The sequence below is a fragment of the Rhincodon typus genome, chromosome 26 (genome assembly GCF_021869965.1).
Source record: "Rhincodon typus isolate 14 chromosome 26, sRhiTyp1.1, whole genome shotgun sequence".
Lineage (NCBI taxonomy): Eukaryota > Metazoa > Chordata > Chondrichthyes > Orectolobiformes > Rhincodontidae > Rhincodon > Rhincodon typus.
Window position 1 is genome coordinate 36,436,312 of NC_063357.1, and position 23,571 is coordinate 36,459,882.

At 41.9% G+C, this 23,571-nt stretch overlaps 1 protein-coding gene across 1 annotated transcript in view; it reads left to right on the forward strand.

The window, feature by feature from the left end:
• Nucleotides 1–23,571, forward strand: part of gtf2ird1 (GTF2I repeat domain containing 1) — a 176,767-nt gene that overhangs the window by 127,936 nt on the left and 25,260 nt on the right. The window contains exons 21-27 of the mRNA XM_048612388.1: nucleotides 885–953; nucleotides 3,983–4,075; nucleotides 5,951–6,034; nucleotides 7,186–7,369; nucleotides 8,217–8,245; nucleotides 13,270–13,419; nucleotides 18,168–18,215. Coding sequence (XP_048468345.1) covers nucleotides 885–953; nucleotides 3,983–4,075; nucleotides 5,951–6,034; nucleotides 7,186–7,369; nucleotides 8,217–8,245; nucleotides 13,270–13,419; nucleotides 18,168–18,215 — 657 coding nt within the window. The remainder of the gene's footprint in view (nucleotides 1–884; nucleotides 954–3,982; nucleotides 4,076–5,950; nucleotides 6,035–7,185; nucleotides 7,370–8,216; nucleotides 8,246–13,269; nucleotides 13,420–18,167; nucleotides 18,216–23,571) is intronic.

Here is a 23,571-nt window from a genome sequence, read left to right on the forward strand (position 1 = left end):
CACTGAACTGTTAACATCTGGGTGAAAATGCTGGGAAATCTATGGGATCTGTCCTGACTGCGTTTGATGTGCACTGTGGGGTGTCCGATACCAGCCGATTATCCATATTTACCACGTGTTAATTCTGGGTGTTAGAAATACAAGCTACAAAACACATACAATTTATTACTGCTCTAGCCATTGTAAAGTTAATAGTTTCCTGTTTACAACTGTGCAAACTTGTGACCTTATTCTCTCAGCAAGCCCCCGGATCTAAACATTGTTTGCTATAAAAGTAAAGGTTACTGGTCCCTAGCCAGCTCGTAACACACATCTGGTGTTTATTTGTGGCACCATAACATAGCTCAGTGGTTAGCACTGCTGCCTCACAGCGCCAGGAACCTGGGTTCAATTCCATTCTCGGGCGACTGTCTGTGTGGAGTTTGCACATTCTCCCCATGTCTGTGTGGGTTTCGTCCAGGTGCTCCAGTTTCCTCCCACAGACCAAAGATGTGCAGGCTAGGTGGATTGGCCATGCTAAATTGCCTGTAGTGTTCAGGGATGTGTAGCTTAGGTGGGTTATAGGCGGATGGGTCTGGGTGGGATGCTCCAAGGGTCAGTGTGGACTTGTTGGGCTGAAGGGCCTGTTTCCACACTGTAGGGATTTTATGGTCTATGATGATCTATGATAGAGGGTGCACAATCGCACGAGAGCAGAGCTGTAGGGGTCTGTGCTATAAATGGAGGAGAATGGTATATCTGCTCTGCTGTACTCCCACTGAGAAATTCTAGATGAAATTGTTGAGTGGAAGAAATTCTCCTGTTTGCCGAGTATTGCTGTTCCACTGGTGGTTTGAATCATTTAGATTTCAGGATCATTGTAACCATCATTGTGTTTATTCCAGCAAAAACACAAGAGCCTCATGACTATGTGAAAGGTGAAGCAACACAGCTAAAAAGACAGATCCAAACAGGTTTGTGCAATACCATTCATAGTTGGGCAAGGAGAATAACCCTCTCTCCAGTTCCCAGATCAAGAGCAGGACATTTAACTCTATGAGCTTGTTCCACCATTCACTGAGATCATGACAGTCGATCAGTCTTGTGTTTAGAATTAATCATTTATCTAGTATTAATTGTCATACCTAAAAAGCAGAAGTTACATGACACCAGGTTATAGTCCAACAGATTTTTTTAAAATCACAAGCTTTCAAAGCACTGCTCCTTTTGTCAGGTGACAACAAATATTGGAGGGTCTTTCTAAAATTACTTCTCTATGCAGACCTGGAATAAACTGAACAATACGTGGGAAATTATTGTTATGATCTTGTCAGAGAACATTAATGTTTAAATAGAAATCCAAACACTGTGATTAAATGACAGGACTATGTCACAAGATTTCACATTTCTATTCAAAAACAACCTTTATTGTATGTAAAAAGAATTCATCACTATTAACTATGGTTTCTACAGGTTATAGTGTATGTTCAGTGGTATTTGTTACTTTCTACTTTCCAGGAGTTCCATTATGAAATAAAATCTAGAAAAGTTCATTCTCTTCTTTTAGGGATCAATCCAAAAGTATGCCATAGCCATCCAGAATGTATATTAATTACCCAGCTTGCATCAAGTTACAAGATTTGTGGGGAACGGTACGTTAGCTATTGGCCAAGTGAGCCCCAACTTCTGAAAGACATCAGCTCCTTGTCCTGATTGTTGGCACAAATACAGTTACCTTCTCAAATCCTTCCCATCACATACCCTACAATGAGCAATAGACTTAGCATTTTCTTTGCTTAAATGCATGTGTGACGAGCGTTAATTTCCTTTTAGCTGTCACAGCTCAGAGTTACAGCTTGTAGACGATCAAATCTGAAATTGCTGCTTGTCGTTTTCCAAACTGAACTGTTTGTTTCTGTCAGTAAACACATGCACATAAATTAAACAACCTGTATTTGCTGCCACTACAAGTGCAGTCGTGAAGCTCAAGGGACTGTGAGGACAGTGCTGGTTGGTTGCCTGGATCAAAGAATGGGACTATCTGTAACATTGAGCAATGAACGTAGAACAGTACAGAACAGTACAGGCCCTGCGGCCCACGATGTTGTGCCAAACTTTTACCCTAAACCTAAGGTCTATCTAATCTCCACCCCTACCTTATGCTATCATCCATATGCCTATCTAATAGCCGCTTAAATGCCCCTAATGAGGCTGACACCACTACCCTCTCCGGCAATGCATTCCATGCCCCGACCACTCTCTGAGTAAAGAACCTACCTCTGATGTCTCCCCTATATCTACCTCCACTCATTTTAAAACTATGTCCCCTCGTAATAGCTACCTCCACCCTAGGAAAAAGTCTCTGGCTGTCCACTCTATCTATACCTCTGATCATTTTGTACACCTCTGTCAAGTCCAAAGATATTTTAACAACTGCAGTGCTAACAAAATGTGTTTTTTAAAAAATATTTCAAATCAATTCAATTCAAATCCTGGGATTGTGTGATATGTTTACTGCCATATTAGCAAAACTTGGCTGCCTCACTCACTACCTCCCTGGCTGTGCTACTCCCAACTCCTCAGAGCCTCCTTTTTCATTCACGACCCACTGCATCAGTGTTTACCATTCCTCAAGAGTGAGGGAGTGGGATGGTCAAGGGAGTGGTGAGCAAAGCACCTGCCAGGCCAATGAAATGGAGTGCGGAGCAGGCCAGTGAGTAGGGCACCAAGCAGAACAACAAATAGAGTGTCAAACAGGGTGGCGACTGTAGATGGTGAGGGTGAACATTCAGTTGAATGGCCAGCATCATTAGCATGGTGCTGGTGTCTGTAAGTGAAGTGGGTGCTCAGTTCCAGTTCCAGGCACACATTGACTATATCACTGGCACCAGCTTCCTGTTCCTGTGCAGTGGCCAGGGATGCAGTGATTAAACAATGAAATAACTTCACCATCACAGCCTATCTCCATGACAACCCACCATGCTTTGAGATACTCTGAAACAGAAATGCAAACTAATTATAGTTATCTTCCATGCAAAACTCAGATATCCATCTCTAATGGAGTCTCATGACCCTCTTTCTGAGAATTGCTAGCTTTTAGCTGTTTTTATGTTGGTAATGATTGACAGTCTAGCTTGACCTAGTGATCCAGAAATGGGTCACCCTTTCTTTGGTGCTTACATTTCTAACACTAGCCTTACAGATAAACATAGGTAAGATTTTAACTGTAATTAACTTTATGCTTGTTTGATTGCACTCACTTGACATTCATGCCAATTTCTTAATTAGGTATTTCCATTTATTTATATAAAAAAAACTGTAGTTCCTAAAACTATAAGTTGTATTCTGATTTATATGAATTAAAAACTAGATATTCACAGCACGGCTGAAAGATGTGTAAAATGATGAAGAATGCTGCAATTTTTGAAAGCATTGAGATATTTGATTGTTTGCTGGCTACTGTTCTGTGAATCACCTTGGTAACGCACTCTACATTGTTCTCAGCAAAATACTTGAAAATCAGGCAATCAGAAAAACTGCTTTTTGCTCTTTTAACTCCACATCTTGGAGACCAGTGGCTGTGTCTTGGCTCCCAGTGGTTGATTTGCTAAAATTGCTCAAAGAATAATACATTGTTCAAAATTTTCAGAGTTAATTCAGCTACTACTGAGACAAAGAGGCTGAATGACTATGACACAGTCAGATACTTCTCTAAAGCGTATAATATACAGCATAGAATGACACTGTTCAGTCCAGCTGGCCTGTGTTTTTCTTGATTTAACCTTATTAGCATATCTTTCTACTTTTCTTCCTCTGTCATGCACCTTTCTAGCCTCCCCATAGAAACCAAAATTAGTAACAGAGTAAGGATGGGGTTGGGGGAGGGGGTGGAGGAGGTTCCTGCGGGATAAAAGGTGCAAGTTTATGGGGAGAGGGGAGGTTGATATTTCACAAGTCTCACAATCTCACCCTCCCGTCTAATGTCAGTTTTTCTTTATGCTAGAAACACCAGACAAGACGACAGCAAAGTACCTGACAAATTCAGATGGAAATAAGGTCAACAATTCCCTCAACATTATTGAAGTGACAATCCCAGGTGAGCAAGTGCTTGTTCTATTTGGGGGTTACCTGATAAAGATGCTCAGTGAAAGCACAGATCCTAATTCTGAGCTGATTTTCCACCCACTTCCCTGCCTCTCTCTGTAGATATCACTCCTGTTTGACAGAAGCAAGAGCTGGGCTTGGTAGATTAAGACGTGAACATATTCACAGATATGTTAAAAGCGCAGATAAGATTTCTGGAGCAGTGCCATCAAAATTTATTTATAAATGAGGGTGTTGGTAGGTTTGCTAATACTGTATCAGCCTTGTGTGATTTGGGTTTGGTGAAGGGTCACATCACAGCTGTCAATTGGCCATGCATCCACAGTATGAAACTGTCATTCCAGCACAAGCACTGTCTAATTTTCTCTTTAATCGTAATGACGTTCTACCGATACATGTGACTTAGGGATGCTCCAGTGGGATGTAGTAATGCTGTTTGATCCAGGAATGTATGAAATGCAGAACGCTTTTGAGGGGTTTGTTATGATTGGGATTTGATTGAGGTGCAGCCTAAGCATCCCAGTAAAGCCTGTCACTTGAAGCCACTGCAAACTCACAGGGGGGCTGGAGGAGATAGGGGCTTTGATTCCTGCTGATGCTAGATATTCAGGCAAGTGGGTTAGTAATAGCTATTTCTGAAACTTAACCACGTAACACAATTGACAGTTTTGGTGTGGCTGTAGCCATGTTCCTTTGAGAATAAAACCTAATCCATTATCCAAGGATGGATTTGACTTCAACGCCGAACTAGCCTCTAGGACAAGGCTTGTGACCCCACTGGGGGTTGAGAGGTGAGATTTTTGGTGTCGTGAGCTTTAATGCAACACTGGGTTCATGTGGAGCTGAGAGTGATATCTGGCAGGACTCGGAGGTTTACAGCATAGAGGGACGCCATTTATCATCTCTGTGCCAGTTGGCAAAGACGTGACTCCACTAATCCCATGTTTCAGTTTTCACATATGGCTTGGAGGCTGTCTAAATGCAGCTTAAATGTTACAAGAGTTTCTGACTGAACCAGCCTTTGAGGCAATGTGTTCCCACCATCCTCTGAGTGAAAAAGTTTCTCCTCAACTCTCACCTTAGCCTTTTATCTCTTAAATCTATGGCCCTTGGTCATTGATTCTACTAATAGAAGATGGGCCTTCCTATCCATGTCTCTGAGCCTTGTGGCCCTTTTCAATCCTTGTGTTTATTTTGTTGGTGAGTCTGTCCTAATGAACTGCTCTCTTGGCCCTGATTGTTGCTTGTGCAGCCAAAAATTATCTGAGTACATCAACTCCGCTACCCCCTCCCCCACTCAGTTTCTGTTCATCCACTCCTGCCTCCCAAACCTGCCAGCCAAAACCCCGCAACTCCACCACTACTTGACTGAAACTCCACTCCCCCCCACCCCCGGCCCACAAATTGCTCATCAACCCATTCTGGGATTACACAAGGTCTAAGGCATTAAGGTAGGATTGCCCTGGAAGTAATTTTGGGAAGCACTGCCCTGGGGTCTTGCTGAAGGCAATTTGCATTGCTGTTTGCTCCAGTACTTATCCTTTGAGCTTGTGAGAATTGTTATGCACCAGTTGAGGAAATAAATTGGCCCGGAAACAATGAGTCGGTAAACTCCTGTCAACTGTATTATAAAACCCAGTGCTCTAGGCCCATGACTATTCAGTCTAGGGTGGTGCAAATACTGGTAACCCCATGTTTTCTGTTATGACCAGGTAAAACTCAAGACAGTAACCAATGTGATCCTGCTCAAGGACCTTGTAAAGTGACTTATGTAAAAGGTGGATGTCTGTTCCTGGGGGACATCTGTATTTTTGACTCGATGGTCTGTGGGAGCCCAACTCTAGTTCTGGAAATTTTTATTTTGCAGAAAATTATGATGCAAAGCTCACGAGAGTGGACATTGCCAATAATCTACGGGAGCAAGTCCAGGACCTGTTCAATCGCAAATATGGTAATGGGGACATGGGAAGGGTCGCATTCAGCACTGTTAAATCATTGGTGGATGAGTTTAAATCAGAACAGCTGCTCTGTTTGTAGTTGCAAATAGTGGGACCAAGTTACAATATCCTGATATGTTACTCCCTCTTTCACCTGCTTTGGAGAGAGTGAGGAAGAGAGTGTGGAGGGTTGCATAAATCATGCTAAGTGGACAGTGCAAGAGTAGAGGTTTCATTTTAGTATTTTATAGATCTTCATAAACTTGGACAGAGGGCAACAACAGCAGCTTGCATTCATGTAGCACCTTTAATGCAGAGGAATCCAATGGCACATCAGTTGCACAATCAGAAGATAGATGTCATTGCTTGAAGGAATTTATTAGGCAGCATGAACTTAGTCAAAGAGTATATGAGTTATGCTATTCATTGGTCCATTAGCAAATGAATTATTTTCTTCATTGTATTCCCTCCAGAGTTTCAACTTTCACATATTTTGCTTAAGGACAAGTTTGTACCTTTCCCCAGCTGGGCAGGATTCAGACTTAGCGAAAGGAAGGAAGGCAAAAGTAAAATCTTGTAGTTGTATAGCACCTGTCACAACCTCAGGAATTTTCAAAGCCCTTCACTGTCACCCCAGTACTTTAGAAGTGTGGTCAGTTTTGTATTGTTTTAACTGCAGCAGTGTCTCTACAGGCAGGAGACACGCCCAATGTCTCTGCGAACATAATGGACAGAGGAATGCAGACGCATATTAAACAGTAGCATCACAGTAATCATTTTTAAGCTCATATTTCAATAAGTTTCTCAGCAGTGTTACAAATTCCATGTCCTTGATTAAGACCACTCAAAGTTAATTGTTACTTTGCAGATACATTATTAATAAATTCTGAGTTGATCATAAAGCTAGACTGTCTCATCTGTAGTAATGTTAAGGATACAGTTCTTTTCCCCCCTCACTGTTGAACACTGAATAAGATGAGGTAGAGAATTACCTAACTGTTGCTTGGTGCTCCCTTCAACACAGCAGCTGAGTTTGGTAATTCATCATGTGTGTCATCATTCTGTGTCCCAGTCATCTGTGTCAGTCCTTGTTTATGTTGGTTTGTACACTCCATAAACATTGCAGAGCTGTGAATGTGATTGCCTCACTTCTTGTTATTTATAGGAGAAGCTTTAGGTATAAAATATCCTGTGCAAGTTCCATATAAACGGATAAAAAGCAACCCTGGCTCTGTTATAATCGAAGGGCTTCCACCTGGCATTCCATTTCGAAAACCCTGCACATTCGGATCCCAGAACCTGGAGAGGATCTTGGCCGTGGCCGACAAAATCAAATTCACCATAACCAGGTAACCTCTATCAAACTAACCCTGTGAGCTCCTCTGCTTTGACAAAAACAACTGCAATTTGTCAAGTATTTCATTGTACTGGTATTTCTCCATCTATCCGTCCAAGTGAATGTGTACTGCACTTTCCCCACTGTTTCAACATGCTATGGTGTGGAAACCAGAATTATACACACTCTGCTCTTCCACTGATCTACCACAAATATATAAAATCTGAAAGGAACCTGACAGTGGATACTGGAGGATATTTTCCCTGGCATGGGAGTCTGGAACTAACAGTCACAGACATGGAATGAAGGGTCATCCATTTAGAACCAAGGAGTGGAGAAATTGCTTCATTCAAAAGGGTTGTAAATCTTTAACCTAGAGCGTGGTAGATGCCCTGTTGTTGAGTGTATTTTATACAGACATGATAGATTTATCGATATCCATTAGATTATCTCACGTTATTCTAACATCCAAGGAGTGGTCGACTTGATCTTTCCTCGTTGGCCAATGCACTCAACCAGGAACCAGTCTGTTCATCTTTGCACTTTCTTTAGGACAGGTTTATATCCTTCCTTAGTAACACAACCAAAACAGTGTGCGGTACTCCAGACCTCAGCGTAGTTGCAGTGATTATAATTCTTTTTTAAAAAATGGTTGTGATAGGGTGAGTCAAAGAATAACACGGATAATGTACGAAGGTGGCATTGAGGCAGAAGATTGACTGTGGTCTTAATGAATTGCTAACCAGGCTTAAAGGGCCAAATTTTTCATTTTTCTGATGTCCTCACAGGCTCAGTCACACTACATTCAGATGAATGGTTTCACACTCTTGTAAAACTTGTACGCTTTTGTCATTTTACAGGCCTTTCCAAGGACTCATTCCCAAACCTGGTAAGGACACAAAGTTACTATCTACATCCATTGTATCGTAACCCTGGGTAGTCATAGTAAATTCATAAAGTTGCTTCTCTGAGGGACTGTGGTAAAGGGGGATCCTTGGTGTTAGTATTTGAGACCCTAGAAGGTGATTGCAGATCAGTTACACTGCCAGTTCTCCCTCGTTGGTGTAGATGAGGTCAGGTAACATGTCCCAGAAACAAATTCCCAAATCCTTATTCCCAATGTGCACTTGTGGTGGAGAAGACTTCCATTGAGAGCACAAATTCATAAGATTGACCTTCTCTTTGAGTGAGACATAAGACAGAGAGAGCTGACAAAATATCTGATCCTCTCAAAGCTTGTTGGTGTATACATAGATAGGATTGTGTGCTGGAGGCCTGACCAATGTAAGAAAAGTCTTCTACTCTACTTAGTAGACAATAATAAAGCTCAGAAAAATCTTCAGCATGGTTCACTGGAAGTATTATGGGCTGTGCTTCACTGGATAATAGCTAACATTGTCTCTGACTGACAGGAAAATGGATTGGTCTTGTGTGGGTATGCAGACTGAGCCCAACAACAGCTGAATGGCAGGAGCTGGTTCTCGGATTGGTGCCCCATCCACAGTAGATCACTGACTTGCTCCAAGGAATGCATTAAACTAAAGCAGCTACCATTTCAAGCCCTATAGCACTTGTAGCTGCTGGGCTATCTCCTGACCCTGCAAAATAAGCACTGGACCACCTCTGTCCCTAGAGAAAGTGAGCACCATCTTGCATTCCCCACTTGGAAGCAGAACCTATATAGCAATTAGAAAACATGCGAAATGTATCTTCCCAAAAAGAAGATATTGAGGTTGATGCACTCTGTGAAGGTTGCTATCACTTGGTCTAATTAGAAACTCAACGTGCCTCACTGTTTCATTTGAGATTGGATAGCATGAAGCATTGTGTAAGGGAATTGTGGTGAAGGGGTTAATGGTCATGTTATATTGGCTCCACTCATTTTACTGATATCACACACAATCTTTGGGAGCTGTACTCCATCTCTGTAGATCTCTAAGAGTTCCCTAAGGTCCTAATAATTGTACCTAACCAAATGTAGCTGTATTTATTGCTATTGTGCAGTTAACTTAGTATCTAACAGTGTCTCTTCTGTAGATATTGTACAGCTGAGTATCCTTCACTAATCTCTAGATAAGCCCAAGATAAAGGTGGATTGGTGACAGTGAACTACCTCAAACAATCCTTAGTGAGCAGCACAAAATGGCAGAGTGGGCACATACTACAAAGTAACCAGGAGTGGTCTTCTGGGAAGATCCCACATAAGTTGTTAGGGAGGAAGGTTGCTGTGAAAATGATCAGTGTGTAAAACCATGGTAAATGGCCATTGTCATTTGTTTGACCGGATTATTTGGTGCTTGTGGTGATAACATTTGAACCATTCAAATTACTAGTTAGCTGAATGACCGTTTGACTGGTTATTCAATCTTGTTCTCAATCATGATTATACTACAGGATCATGTCATATTGTTTGTGGGGAAACGGAAGGCTTGAATAGCGTGTGCAAAAATGGTGACTGTGGGTGGAAATTTATCTGACGTGGCTTGGAAGGACATGGTGAAGTCAGAATTCAGATGTTACCCTGTCAGCTGTGAACACATCCCAGACCTTGGATGTGCTTTGTCAGTACGGGCTGCAGGACTGATCCTTATTCCCTGATAGCTTCCACAGGAATATGTTATCACCACTTGGAAGCATCTTCCAGCATTTCCAGGTTCGAGGTGTCAGGGCCAGTATGGATAGGCAAGATGAGGAGGAATCCCAAATCTGCACAAAAGAAGCATCTTAACCAAGTTGCATGTCTTCTTTGGGTCTCCTCCTCACCACCATCTCTGAGCTTCCTCCACAACTATCACCTCCTTTCAGACTCTGTCTAAGCCACCATCTCCATAACCTTGTTTAAACACAGCAATGTCCATATACATTTGACAGTATGAAATGTCCCTGAATCAAGAGAGTGATGTGGCAGATGGAAGTAGTTTTAAAGAAATGATTAAAGCTTTTTTGTTCTAAGAAACCACTCAAAGCTTTACATTATTTTTAAGGAGAAAAACAAGTAAAAGGTAAAGGCTGCAGATTTTTTTTAAATGAAAAAGTACTTGAAGGAGATCAGAGGCCCTTCAGAGCTTTCCATAATTTGTATGAAACATTAATCAGTCTAACACAATCTGCCTTCAGGCTCTGAATGCTCAAAATGCTTCTAGACTACAATTTCAGATACAATGCATATTGGATATCAGAGATCAAAGTATGTTACTTTTGAGGGTTCCCCCTGAGATTTTCTCAAGGGCTACAATCTGGTTTTCAAGCGTTCCTTTTTCAATCTCTCTCACTCTTTTATGAGGTGATGTAATCGTATAGTGACATTACCTTCTGTATGTGTAATGAACGATTGGGTATTTGCACTTGCACAGAAGCAGAATTAGAAGAATTCATTATTATCCTCAGTAATCATCATCAATCTATTATACTTAATACACACTGAAATTGGCACAGGACAACAAGCATAAGTTAGCAACAATTGTTTTTAAACTTAACTGTTACAGATGGGAAAGGGAGATAATTTAATTGAATTATTTTATTTTCCCCTCTTCTGTCCAGAGGGATATATGTTTTTTTCAAATGTTTCTTCTTTTCCTCTATAAGGATGGACATTTATCTGATGTGGGCTGTGACATATTTCCCCCAACTCTCTGTATGTTAAGTACAAATTAAAAATGACCCTCAACAAATTCTCTCTTACCCTGAAAATGAAGTATGTTTTAATTATGCATTCAAACTTGGGAGTTGATTGTCACAACACATGCACACATAAGCATACAATGAGGGGAGTGGGAGGTAAAGAAAGGAAAAAGTTTCCAGCTAAGAATAATGTCAAAAACAGAAATTAAAGATCTGGACATTAATTCGCATGATTTTTGTCAGAGTCCCAAAATTGGTGTCCAGTTAAGATCTTTTCCATAAAGAAAAACCCACCTCAGTTTCAGGTGGGTGCAGTTGGAAAGTTACAGAATTCACTTTACAGTTGATGAAGGTATATCACAATAATCATTTGGTGTACAGACTTTGACAATCGGGCAAAGGCATTTTCTCCTTAAACTAGGTTTTGAAGGGGATTTAGATGGGAGCCAAGCTTAGCTAAGTCTGAGGTTTAGTTGTTGTCACTGGTCAGATGTTAATGACAGACTAGATTTTGTTTTAAACCAGACTGAGACAAATGCTCAGAAAAAGCATTATTAAAGTTTTTTTTTTCCAAAGAGCACAGGAGCTTTGAACATGTGATGAGGCCATGAAGGAGTCAGTTCCAGTTTAAACATTTGTCTCTCTCCCTCAGGACAGGGGTTCAGTATTCACCTTTAGTGATCAATGGGACTATTAACACCTCTACAGGTATAACAAGGTTAATCTTCTAGTCCATGTCAAAACCTATTGGACATTGTATGAGATAGATGTTAGTTTGTTGGCACCACTTCAGGCTGTCTTTTTTTCTCAGTCAGTTGCAGCCTGCAAACACAAAAGAACAGTGGAGGCTGCATCGCCCCAGATGCAAGGCTATGAAACTCCAGGAGGATGAGGACTGAGCTCAATCCTGACAACTGCTGATTGAAACTTTCCAGAAATTACGTTCTATGATTGGCAGAAGCCATGTTTAGTCCATAAAAGTCAACCTTAAAATGTAAACAATAAAATAGAGCTTTGTGAAGATGTGGTTTTGTGGACATGACCCTGACTCACTTCCACAAGCAAAAAGGCCATAAACATGGTTTCTGTGGACTGTGAGGTCACAGCTAAATGGATGCATAATTCTCTAATACAGTCACTGTATTAAATAATTCACAATTTATGAGGCATTTCTGAGATGCAATAGATAATACGCAGTGCAAATTTTTCTGATCATAAAACTGTTAATATTAAATTATCCAATTTAATGTTCATTCCAATAGCATTCACTATATTTTCCCCCATATAATAGCCCTGGAACTATGTCAGGCATAAGCTAGATTCTCCAGTCTGTAAGAACTGACTCCTTCATGGCCTCATCACATGTTCAAAGCTCCTGTGCTCTTTGAAAAAAAACACTTTAATAATGCATTTTCTGAGCATTTGTCTCAGTCTGGTTTAAAACAAAATCTAGACGGTCATTAACATCGTTTGTAAGAAATTCATTACTTTGGTGAATTCAAGTTTTCCTGGTTCCCACATAGCTGAATATTCCATTGTTAAAAGGTTTAATTCTGTTCTCTCCCCTTTATGGACCCTTTTTCTTTTCCTCTTCCCCCCCCCCCCCCCCCCCTCCCTTGTCAGTGCAACCCCCTGTCACAGTCCCACAATCCCTTGTTTTCCTCCCTTGACAGACCCTCTATACAGCGCCCTCCCCCACATTCATTGGCAGCCTATCTTTCCTCTTAGCAGCTGCTCTCCCCTGTTTGCAGCTCTTCACTGCCTTTTGCAGCCTCACGTCCCTCCTCCAAGGGTCCCTAAGCACCGGCCTTGCTTCTCGCCCACCCCTGTCCTCCTGCCGCGGACATGGCAGTCTCGCTCACTGCTGCCGCCCACCTCCTCCAGTTGCAGGCTGCTTCTCTCGTGTTACTGTGAGCCTTCCAGCAACAAATGGAAGAGCGAAAGAGCCTGCGACTGGAGGGGCAGCTCCCCACAGATTCTGTCCATTCTATTTTTGGGATCTCTCTTTGGCCACCTGCATGATTGAATTTTCCTGGGCATTTTGTGGGGGTGAATCTTTCAGTTGTCACAGCCGTGTGTTTGGAGCATTGTTGGGCATGGAACAGGCCTCAGTGAACCATGCCCAACAATGCAAGGTGCCAGGCCTTCAGTGCTCCCTTACGTTATGGACCACCTGACAGGCCCACTTTATCTTCATCTTGAAGAGTGATTTCTTTAAAGCCCTCCTCACTGGCCTCTCTGCTTCCACCCTCTACGCATTCAGCTAATCCACAACTCTGCATTTCCCACAAGGCCTGCACACTCATCAACCTTATCCTCACCCAGTGCCGCTGGCTGCCTGTGTCCCCGCAAAAGAATTTCAAGATCCTCAGAAGGCAAAATGCTGCTGGAAATCTGAAATAAAAACAGAAAATGCTGGAAACACTCAACGAAATGAAGAAGGTAGGGTCACACTTTCAGATCTATGACGCTTCGTCAAAACTGTCTGAACTGTTTCCTGCATTCCAACAGTGACTACTCTTTGCAATCCTTTGGCTGTGAAACATTTTGCCCTATGATTGTGAGCAGCACGATATAAATATTGAAGTTCTTTACTCTTTCCTCCCTTCTGAGTGAGGAGGTTGTCAGAACAGGCAGCATAATGGTGGCTTTCACTGTGGTACTAATGGAGCTGACTACTCAGTCCACACTGGAAAGTATTGGCTCCATGATTTGTTTGAAGCCTTGAGGTAATTTGGAGCTGACTTCCTCCCTGTCTCAGGAGGTTGCGTGTGAGGTCTTGTTTAATAGCCTGCCCAATGTGTCTGGCATTTCCTGCTCGACTTCCACTAGCCTCTTTGGTAGCCTAGACACCCTGACCACATCCTGTGCAGCAAAGTCAGTAGTAGCCTTGCCCACTGGTATACTGGCACCTGTGCCATCCTCTTCCCCCTTCTCCAGCTCCTGTAAACTTGGATCCAGTGAATCACAATGTGCAGGAAACCAGCCTGCAAAGTGTACTACTGTCTGGGCTGGTTCTGACAATCTGGTTGAGTGACAGTGCTTCTTCCTGAAGACTTGCCTACACTTTTTCAGGGGGTACAAGGGCTTCCATATTCTCAGTGCTGAAAGGAACATGAATTAGCATGTGGTGGGAAGCATAGGAAGAATTGGATTCTAGATGGTTATTCTACAGTGTGTATGGGATGGAAGGATGTCCAAAGGGATACAATGATCAGGTTGAAGAATTGCTGCACAATACCTCCACCAAAGTTTGAATGCACATCACAACCTTTCACACCTATAATTGATGACCTACCTTGGCTCAATTTAAATCTCCTCCAGTCCCACAATCCTCTGACATGTCCACACTATCATTCTGGCCTCTTAAGCATCTCCATTTTTACAGACTGCACTGTTGGCTGCTGTACCTTTGGTTGCCAAGGTCCTAAGTTGTAGAATTTCGTCCCTGAATCTTTCCACTTCCCTACCTCCCTTTCCTCCTGTAAGACATTTCTTAAAACCTCTTTGATTTTTGTGCAACATGTTTTTGCCACTGAGGCGAATTTACGTGTCCAAGGAGAATTGCCTTGCTTTCAGTGAGGGAGGGCGTATGTGGGATATTGTCAGAGCACAGTCAAGGGGTGACCACCAGGGCTTCCAGGTGTTTAAAACATCCCAAGATAGTAAGAATTGCCGATGCTGGAGTCAGCGATAACACAGTGTGGAGCTGGAGGAACACAGCAGGCCAGGCAGCATCAGAGGAGCAGAAAAGCTGACGTTTTGGGTTGGGACCCTTCTTCAGACGCTCCTATGATGCTGCCTGACCTACTGTGTTCCTCCAGCTCCACACTGTGTTATATCTGTTTAAACCATCCACCTTATTTCCTGGGATTTTGTCTGAGTTGTTTTGTTAAATAGGCCTCTAACCCCTACTCATCACACCTCATCACCCATTAATAGTCCCATGCATCATGTATGCCAACCTATCCCCCACCCACCACTCTTTGCCCTATAAATCCTCCGTGCAAACTCATCAGCTATGTCCCAAGAGCAGACCAACACAGCCAAGTGGAGTTGAAATTAAAAAAATTAAATATGCACTACTGTCTTTTAACTTCCATTTATGAAAGCCCATTCAACACTTTTAAAAACCCTCAAATACTTAATTCCTTATTAAGCTATAACAGGTTTGTATTCATAAAACTCAAATCAAAGGCATCTAATCCTTTAACTGCCTCTTTAAGCTGTCACTCAAACTATAAATGGACAATCCTCTGCTGGGATAATTGTAGGTTGTTGAAACCAGCCAAGTATTAATAACGATCTAATGGTAGTCCTTGTGACAGTATCAAAACCAGTTATTATAACTACTGGAACAGATTTTTTTTCAGTGCTCACTGACCTGGGCAGGCATTTTGTCTAATTTTTAAAGGGCTGAGGATCTAACTAACTGCACAACTTGACTGTTCTACAGACCATCTCTGCCCTCCATGACCTTTATCTCTCCCACATAAATTTGTAACTCTGTCACTAAAGGTTAAGGCTCTTCCTACAATGGAAATGGACTGTGACAGAAATGGGATTGGGAATTCCTGACCATGGTTACGTTTTCTGTTTATAAAGGCCTGAGGCCTTTTCTGCCATGTTTTATTAATACAAGATGTTGTTGAATAACCGCAGGTACAACTCTGCCCCTGTCCATGGTAGCAAGGAGTCTTTCTTTGAGGAGGTAAGAGTGCACACGTGAGCTCTTCCTCTTCCACACCTATGTTGCTGCCCTGAATTCCATACCATCTTCTCCCACAAGATAGGTAGTGTATATTAGTGAGAGGTATGTGAGCTACTTGGAGATTGTAATTATTGTGATAGAACAGCTGATAGTGTGTGAGATGTGGGAAGTGTGGTGTAGTGAAACTGTAGTGAAATGAGGTGTAGTAATTGTTGGAGATTGAAAGGAGTGGTGAAAGGAGTTTGTAATCCTATCATTGTTGCTGTTATGAGGCTGCGGGGTGAACAGAGAACAGTATCCTCACCTCAATTCTAGTAGGATTATTACATTTCTTGAGACATTGCAGCCATACCCTGATTCCAGTGATCCTGACACTGTCTTCTCATGAGTTGATACCTCGTTTGCCTCTGGATTTCTGATCCAGTGCAACTTATGCAAGAGAAAGCAACATTGATCAAAACATGTATTTAACAGAACTTCTTCCTTTGTAAAACAAACTAAACAGGCAGAGCAACTAACAGTTTCCTCACTCAGAATACAAGCCAAAAGACAATAAAAATGAAACAAAAACAGAAGTTGCTGGAAAAGCTCAACAGGTCTGGCAGCATCTGTGGAGAGAAAACAGAATTAATATTTTGGGTCCAGTGAGCCTTCTTCAGAACTTCCATTCTGAAACGTTAACTCTGCTTTCTCTCCACACATGCTGCCAGAGCTGGTGAGTTTTTCAAGCAATTTCTGGTTTTGTCTGATCTCCGTGATTCTCAGTTCTTTGGGATTATTTGTTTAGACAGTAAGAATGAGCTGATTCGGCCATGAGATCTTGGGGAAACTGTTGAAATGAGTAATTGTTCCATTGAGCAACTCTTCTCAGCGACAGAACAGTTCATAGCAAGAGAATATGGATTTCAAGGAATTAGCAAAAGAATTGTGATGAGGATTTTGTTATTACTGACTGAGTTATTATGATCTGGAATGGGTGCCTGAAAGAACGGTGGGAATGGATTCAAAAATAACTTGTAAAAGAAAATTTACAGGACTGTACAGAAAAGCCAGGAGAATAGAACTGACTGGAGAACAAGGAGCTGGCAATGACACTGGATGAACCCAATAGTTTCTTGTGTTTCATGATTCTGTATTCTCTTGTCTTAGTGTAACATTTAACAATAGTTTTGAGAAGTTCTTTGGGCCACATTTTATTGCCTTCCAATTGTCCCGGACCTGAAACATGTTTTAGTACCATCCCCAAACCCATGTATGCTCAATCAGCATCCTTGTTCACATGACTTGTATTTGTTTTCTGTTGTCCTACAAAACTTATAACATGCCATGGCTTGTAGTGATAGCACTAATCTCAGTCCTACAATTCATATGTACATACGCTGCTTGTCTCTTGCCAGTTTTGTGTTAGGTTTGGTTGCCATTAAATATTTGTAGTGTCAATTCATCCTCCAAGAACAATACAAGCATCTGGGGGTCATCTTATCTACTTTCACTCTAGGCTGTTCCTAAATTTCACCACTGCTGGTAGTCTCATCCATGCCTTTACTTTGGCTTTTCCTAATGCTCTCTAAGCCAACCTCCTTGCTTCTGACTTCCAGAACTTTAACTCATTCAAGACACCACAGTTTGTGCCCTTGACTGCACCAAGCTCTAATTCCTACCATACCAAAATTGCATCGATGTTTATGCAATAAACTAAATTTAACGAAAAAGTGTTCAGTCCACCCAAGCTTGTTGCTCAGTGTATTGCTAAAAATAAGTAGCTGTCATGTGGGATTTTCTTAATAATGGAATCCAGTTGTGGGCACCTTTTTACTGAAGCAAATTCCAAAAGCTTGCCAATGCTTGTCAGGTCATCAAATCTTTCAGTATCCAATAATGAGTGAAACCAGAATGGAATCACACTTCATTTTGCTGTGGGAACATTCCCTGGAACAGGATTTGTTTTGACCTTGTTTTATTTCGAGTAAGTTCCTTGAACTCAAATTCAGCAATCATTGTCTGAGGTCAAAGCTGTTTCTGCTTCAGTCAGAAAGAGGTGCAATCTGAGTGCGATTAGCCCCAGTTAATGTGACACCCCTGGAAACTCATGATTGTGAATCACTCCAAATTGCTCATCTGAGTTGGGTGAGTTGAAACCACACATGGAACATCGCATGGCAGTTGGGTATACCATCTCAGCAGAGATGAACTTGAAAACCAACTAAACCAGCCATCATTAAATTGGGTTGATTGATGAGGTGCCTAATTAACTTCACTTTGAAGGTGATTTAAATATCATTATGGTGTATAATAGTCCACTCAGTGAGACTGGTTCTCACTTTACTATGACATGGAGTTTGAGTAAATGGATCAATCCCATTTAGTCCAGAGTAAAATAATAGGAGCTACATATTTTATTGTTTTTCTAATAGGGGTCTGAGCTTGTAACTGAAATTGTTGCTTTTTTATTTTATTCTCTGCTTTCTCCAAATTCAAGCACCTAGAAGAATAACGTCATTGGAAAAAGCATATGCTGCTTTACAGGGTAAGACCTCCTTATTGTATTTTGACAGCTACACTTGCATTCATCCATTTGTACATGGGGCATTGCATCATATTTCTGCTGACTGCTTTCATTGACTGCACAAGGGTCTCTCCATGTGGGCTGAGGATTGCACTGTCTGGTACCACACACACCCCCTTGTGTCCTTTCGCAATCCTTAAGCCAAAGGTTTAATTTATCATCACTGACGAATGACCATAGTCTCTCAATTGATCTGTAAATAATATTGAAGCAGTTTTTACTCTTGCAATTAGTTTTATTTTAGCCAGTTAAGCAGAGAATGTCCGAGCTCCAGAGTTTAGTTTCAGGTTGCCCACTGTTTCATGTACAAGTGTATGTTTGGGGATTTGGATGGGGACAGGGTGCATAAATTGCTCAAAGACTTAGGAATCTGCCTGCCTGTCACTGGGCAGAGTGGGTCATTTTCTTTTTCACTATGAAACAATCTATTTCTCCTCTTCACAGATGTTCCTCAGTTCTTCTGTCAGTCATTACGACAGTGAATGGATGCAATGGGGATAAGATAGTATGGTCATGAAAAATAGGAGCAACAGTCAGCCGTTAGGCACCTCAAACCTACTCTGCCTTTCATTAAGATCAAAGCAAAGTAATGTCCACTTTTCCTGCCTCCACTACTACGCTTCACCCTCCCATCACCAGTAACATTCAAACACACATCGTTCCCCTCACAATAAGAGCCAATATTTTATTTGATTTCCTAATTGCTTGGTGTACCTGCTTATTAACATGTGCGAGAACATCTAGATTCCTCTGTACTGTAGCATTTTGCAGTCTTTTTCTATTGAAGTAATAGTCTACTTTTCTATTCTTTCTGCCAAAGTGGGCGACCTCACATTTTCTCAAATTATATTACATCTGCCAAATTCTTATCCACTCATTTAACCTATCTATATTCCTTTGCAGGCTCTTTGTATCATCCTGGCAACTTACTTTCCTATTTGTTTTGTACTGTTGCCACATTTGAGTACAATACACCCAACAACATCATTACTAGCTGACCTGGTTCAGTTCTAAAAGACATAGCTGCTAGACTGGGTCTGCAGCAGATGGTGAAGGAACGAACAGGAGGGAAAAACATACTTGATTTCATTCTTTCCAGTCCCCCAGCCACAGGCGTTTCTTGCCATGACACTATCAGTAAGAGTGATCACTCCACAGAACTGGTGGAGACAAAATTGCAGCTTTACTTGGAGGATACCCTCCATCATAGTGTGGCACTTACAGTGATCTTGTAACTCAAGAGAGGACACCTACGAGATGCTGTGGACCATTAGCAGCTGAATTGCACTTCAACACAATCTGCAACTTCGTGGCCTGTCATATCCTCCATCAAGCCAGGGGATCAGTCCTAGCTCAATGAAGAGTGCAGTAGAGCACATGAGAAACAGCACCAGACCCCTGGTGCATCTACAAAACAGGACTATTGCAAGTGACAAACAGATCTAAGTGATTCTACAACCAACCGATCAGATCTAAGCTCAGCAATCCTGCCACATCCAGTTGCAAATGGTGGTGGACAATTAAAACAAGTCACGAGAGGACCAGGCTCCGCAAATGTCCACATCCTCCAATGATGGGGGAGCCTAGCACATCGGTGCAAAAAATAAGGCTGAGCATTTGCAACAATCTTCAGCCAGAAATGCTGAGTGGGTGATCCATCTCAACCTCCTCTGGAGGTCCTTGGTATCACAGCTGTCAGTTTTAAGCCAATTTGATTCATTCCATGTGATATCAAGAAGTAGCTGATAGCACAGGATATTGCAAAGATTGTGGGTCCCTACGACATTCTGGTAAAAGTACTGAAGAATTCTGTTCCAGAATGTGCAGCCCTAGAAAAGCTGTTCCAGTCCAACTGACTTCTACCAGACAATGTAGAAAATTGACAAGGTAGGTTCTGTACACAAAAGCAGTACAAATCCAACCCGGCCAATTACTATCCCATTGTCTACTCTCAATCATCAATAAATAACGGCAGGGTCATCAACAGTACTATCAAGCTTGACTTGCTCAGCAATAACAATCACTGACACCCAGTTTTGGTTCCGCCAGGCCCACTCAACTCTTGATGTCTATACAGTCTTGGTTCAAACATAGAAAAAAGAGCTAAACTCCAGAGGGGAGGTAAGAGTGACAGCCTTTGACATCAAGGCCACATTTGACCGAGTGCAGCATCAAGGAGCCCTAGCAAAAATGGAAGTGGGGGAAGACCCTCCACCAATTGGAGTCATACCTAACACAAAGGCAGATGGTTGTGGTTGTTGGAGGTCTGTCATCTCAGCTTCAGGATATCTCCACAGAGTAGTGCCAGAGAACCAACTAACTTCAGCTGCTTCATCAATGACCTTCACTCCGTAGTAAGGTCAGTGGTGTGGACGTTGCTGGCAATTGAACAATGTTCAGCACCATTCATGACTCTTCAGATACTGAAGCAGGCCATGTTCAAATGCAGCAAGACCTGGACAAAATTCAAATTTGGGCTGACGAGTGTCAAGTGATATTCAAGTCACGTAAGTGCCAAGTTATGACCATCACCAACAAGAGAGAATATAACCATTGCCTTTTGGTATTGTATGGCATTACCATCACTGAACTCCCACTATCAACATCCTGGGAGTTACCATTGATCAGAAACTGAACCATGTACCAGCTACAAGGCCAAAGTCAAGGGTATGATGGAATATTCTCCATTTTCCTGGATGAGTGCAGCTTCAATAGCACACAAGTAGCTCAACACCATCCAGGACAACCAGCCTGCTTGATTGCCATTGCATACACAAACATTCAGTCCTTCCACTGCTAATATTCAGTAGTAGCATATGTACCATCTACAAGATGCACTGCAGAAATTCACCAAGTTTCTAGAGAGACCACCTTCTGAAGCCATAACCACTATCACTGAGGACACCGGTACATGGGAACACATCCATCTACAAGTTTCCCTCTAAGCTACTAACTATCCAGACTTAGAAATATATTGCCATTCCTTCAGTTTTGCTGGGCCAAAAACACTCTACCCATCATCACTGTGGGTCTACCTAAATCAAATGGACTGCAACAGCTACCTTGTTAAGGGCAACTAGGGATTGGCAATAATTGCTGGTCCAGCCAGCAATGCCCACAACCTCTGAACAAAGATTAAATCACCCAGGATTATTGCAGTACCTTTCTTACAAGACTTTTTTTTTTGTTTATCCTCTGGCCTAATGGAGCTAGTGTTTGTCAGCCTATGAACTATATCACCAGTAACTTCCTTTTACCACTGTGTCTTCCCTCCAAACTGTTTCTGCATCTTGTTCCACTGAGCCAAGATTGTTTCTATTTTTATTAATAGAGCTACCTCACCACCTTTTTTACCATTCATCCTGGTCTTCCAAAAGGTCAAATACATTAAAATATTCAGGTCCTGGCTGTGGGCACCTTGTGTGTACCTCTGTGTAATGGCTATTGTATTCTCAACATTTATTTGTATTTGCACCATGAATTCATCCACTTCGTTATGAATGCTCTAAGCAATGCAACACAAACTCACACCCTCACCTGCAGAGAATGGTATCTATCTCCTGAATTATATTGTCCCCTGGTAAAATTACATTCCATTTTACTCTGCCCATTTGAATGGTCCCCAGCATTGAGGAGCTATTGTCAATTTGCTCAAACTTCCTGGAGTATCTGCTTTGTCCATACAAGCTACAAAAATCATCAAAAGTATTACATACATACAAAGGCTGAGGCTCCTTCATTGATACCTTCTTGATTGTCATACCTGCCTCACTCGCTGTTACACCCTCCTACCCCGATCACAGATCATATCTTAAGTATAGGTATGGTGTCTCAAACCCGCAACCTCAGGACTTGCTCCATGCTGGATCTTGATATTCTCAGGTCAGGTCGAGCTGGGTTGGGGGCAGTTGAGGGTCAGTCACACCACTCGAAGTGTGGGTGAAGATAGACACGTGAAACCTAATAACTAGTTGGGAATGCCTTTGCACCAATGCAGCACTTAGCCAAGCATGAGGACAAATTTATTTTACTCATTTCATAATAGTTAAAATTCATGCTCGGCAGCTTAATAAAGTGTCCAATTTTCCAATGTGTTTTAAGATGCTGGACTTGTACCTAACCTAAGAGATCTGATGGTCTCCTGGAACAAAACACCCAGGCAACTTCCCACTCCCTGATGCATTGCAGTGTCACTCTGAGGCAAAAATTCCTTGAGCTGCAGACAGTTATTACAGATATGGTTGCAGTGGATCATACAGGTTTTCAGTAGTGTCCATATGCTACAGCTGCAACACATCACCTCTCCTGCCATCTTTGTTGTGTTTTAGATTTAGAAGAAGTAAGCAATTAAAATCCATTCCATTTTATGTTTTATTCCATTTATGGCACTCGTTCAGGCTTAGGTTTTGATGTTATTAGAGAAGCCAATTATGTAGGTACAGCACTTTCAGTATGAAATCCTTCCTCCTCTTTGGAAATGAAGTCTAGCTGTCAATAACTTGCATTGCACAGCCAGCTAGAAGACAGGGGCATCATTTACTGGAAATGGATGACTTGAGGGGAGTACTGTGGCTTGCAGCAAATTTTAGATGGCAGCTATACAATCGGGAGAAGGCAGAGAGGAGACCTACGCACTTTGCCTAAAGGGAAGCCAGGCTAATTGAGGATATATTGTCCTTAGCCGTTAACCCAGCTGTGAATTCTAACTGTCTACCTGCAGTGGGTCAGTTGCTGCCCTGTTGCCTGCAATATATTGCAAAACTTTCACAAAGAAATTCTCTACTAAAGAGATGAATGTCCTGTAGCATCTAGTGTTGAATTTCACACATTGATTCAACATGTTGCTCAATGTGACGCCTTAAGAACTGAAGAAATATTTCTATTTTTGTAGTGTATACCAAACCTGAGATACAATCTGGAACAGGGTGATGATGTCCATAGAAATATTATTTTAAATATGCATCCAGTCACTGTCCTTTGCAACTAGGAAAGCAAACACCTTTGCCTTGGCCCATTTGGCCAAATTTCTTCAAAGGTTGTCCAGGGTAGTGAGATCTCTTCAAAACTTTGAAATCCTTTTGGATCTACGCTCACTCTCAGCTTTCCAGGTTGTTACACTGCTTGTGTTACACTTCCAGGTTATAGAAGCTGTCACGTTTGTGATTACTCCCTCACCTTGCCTTTCAGGATAGAATTGAGAGCATCTGGAACTTTCCTTAGCAGTACTGAATTAGTTTCATGCTCTCATTCACTTTGTGATAATCACCTAGGAGATATCCAAAACCTGTTCAAATGTCTTTATAATCTTTTAGGATCT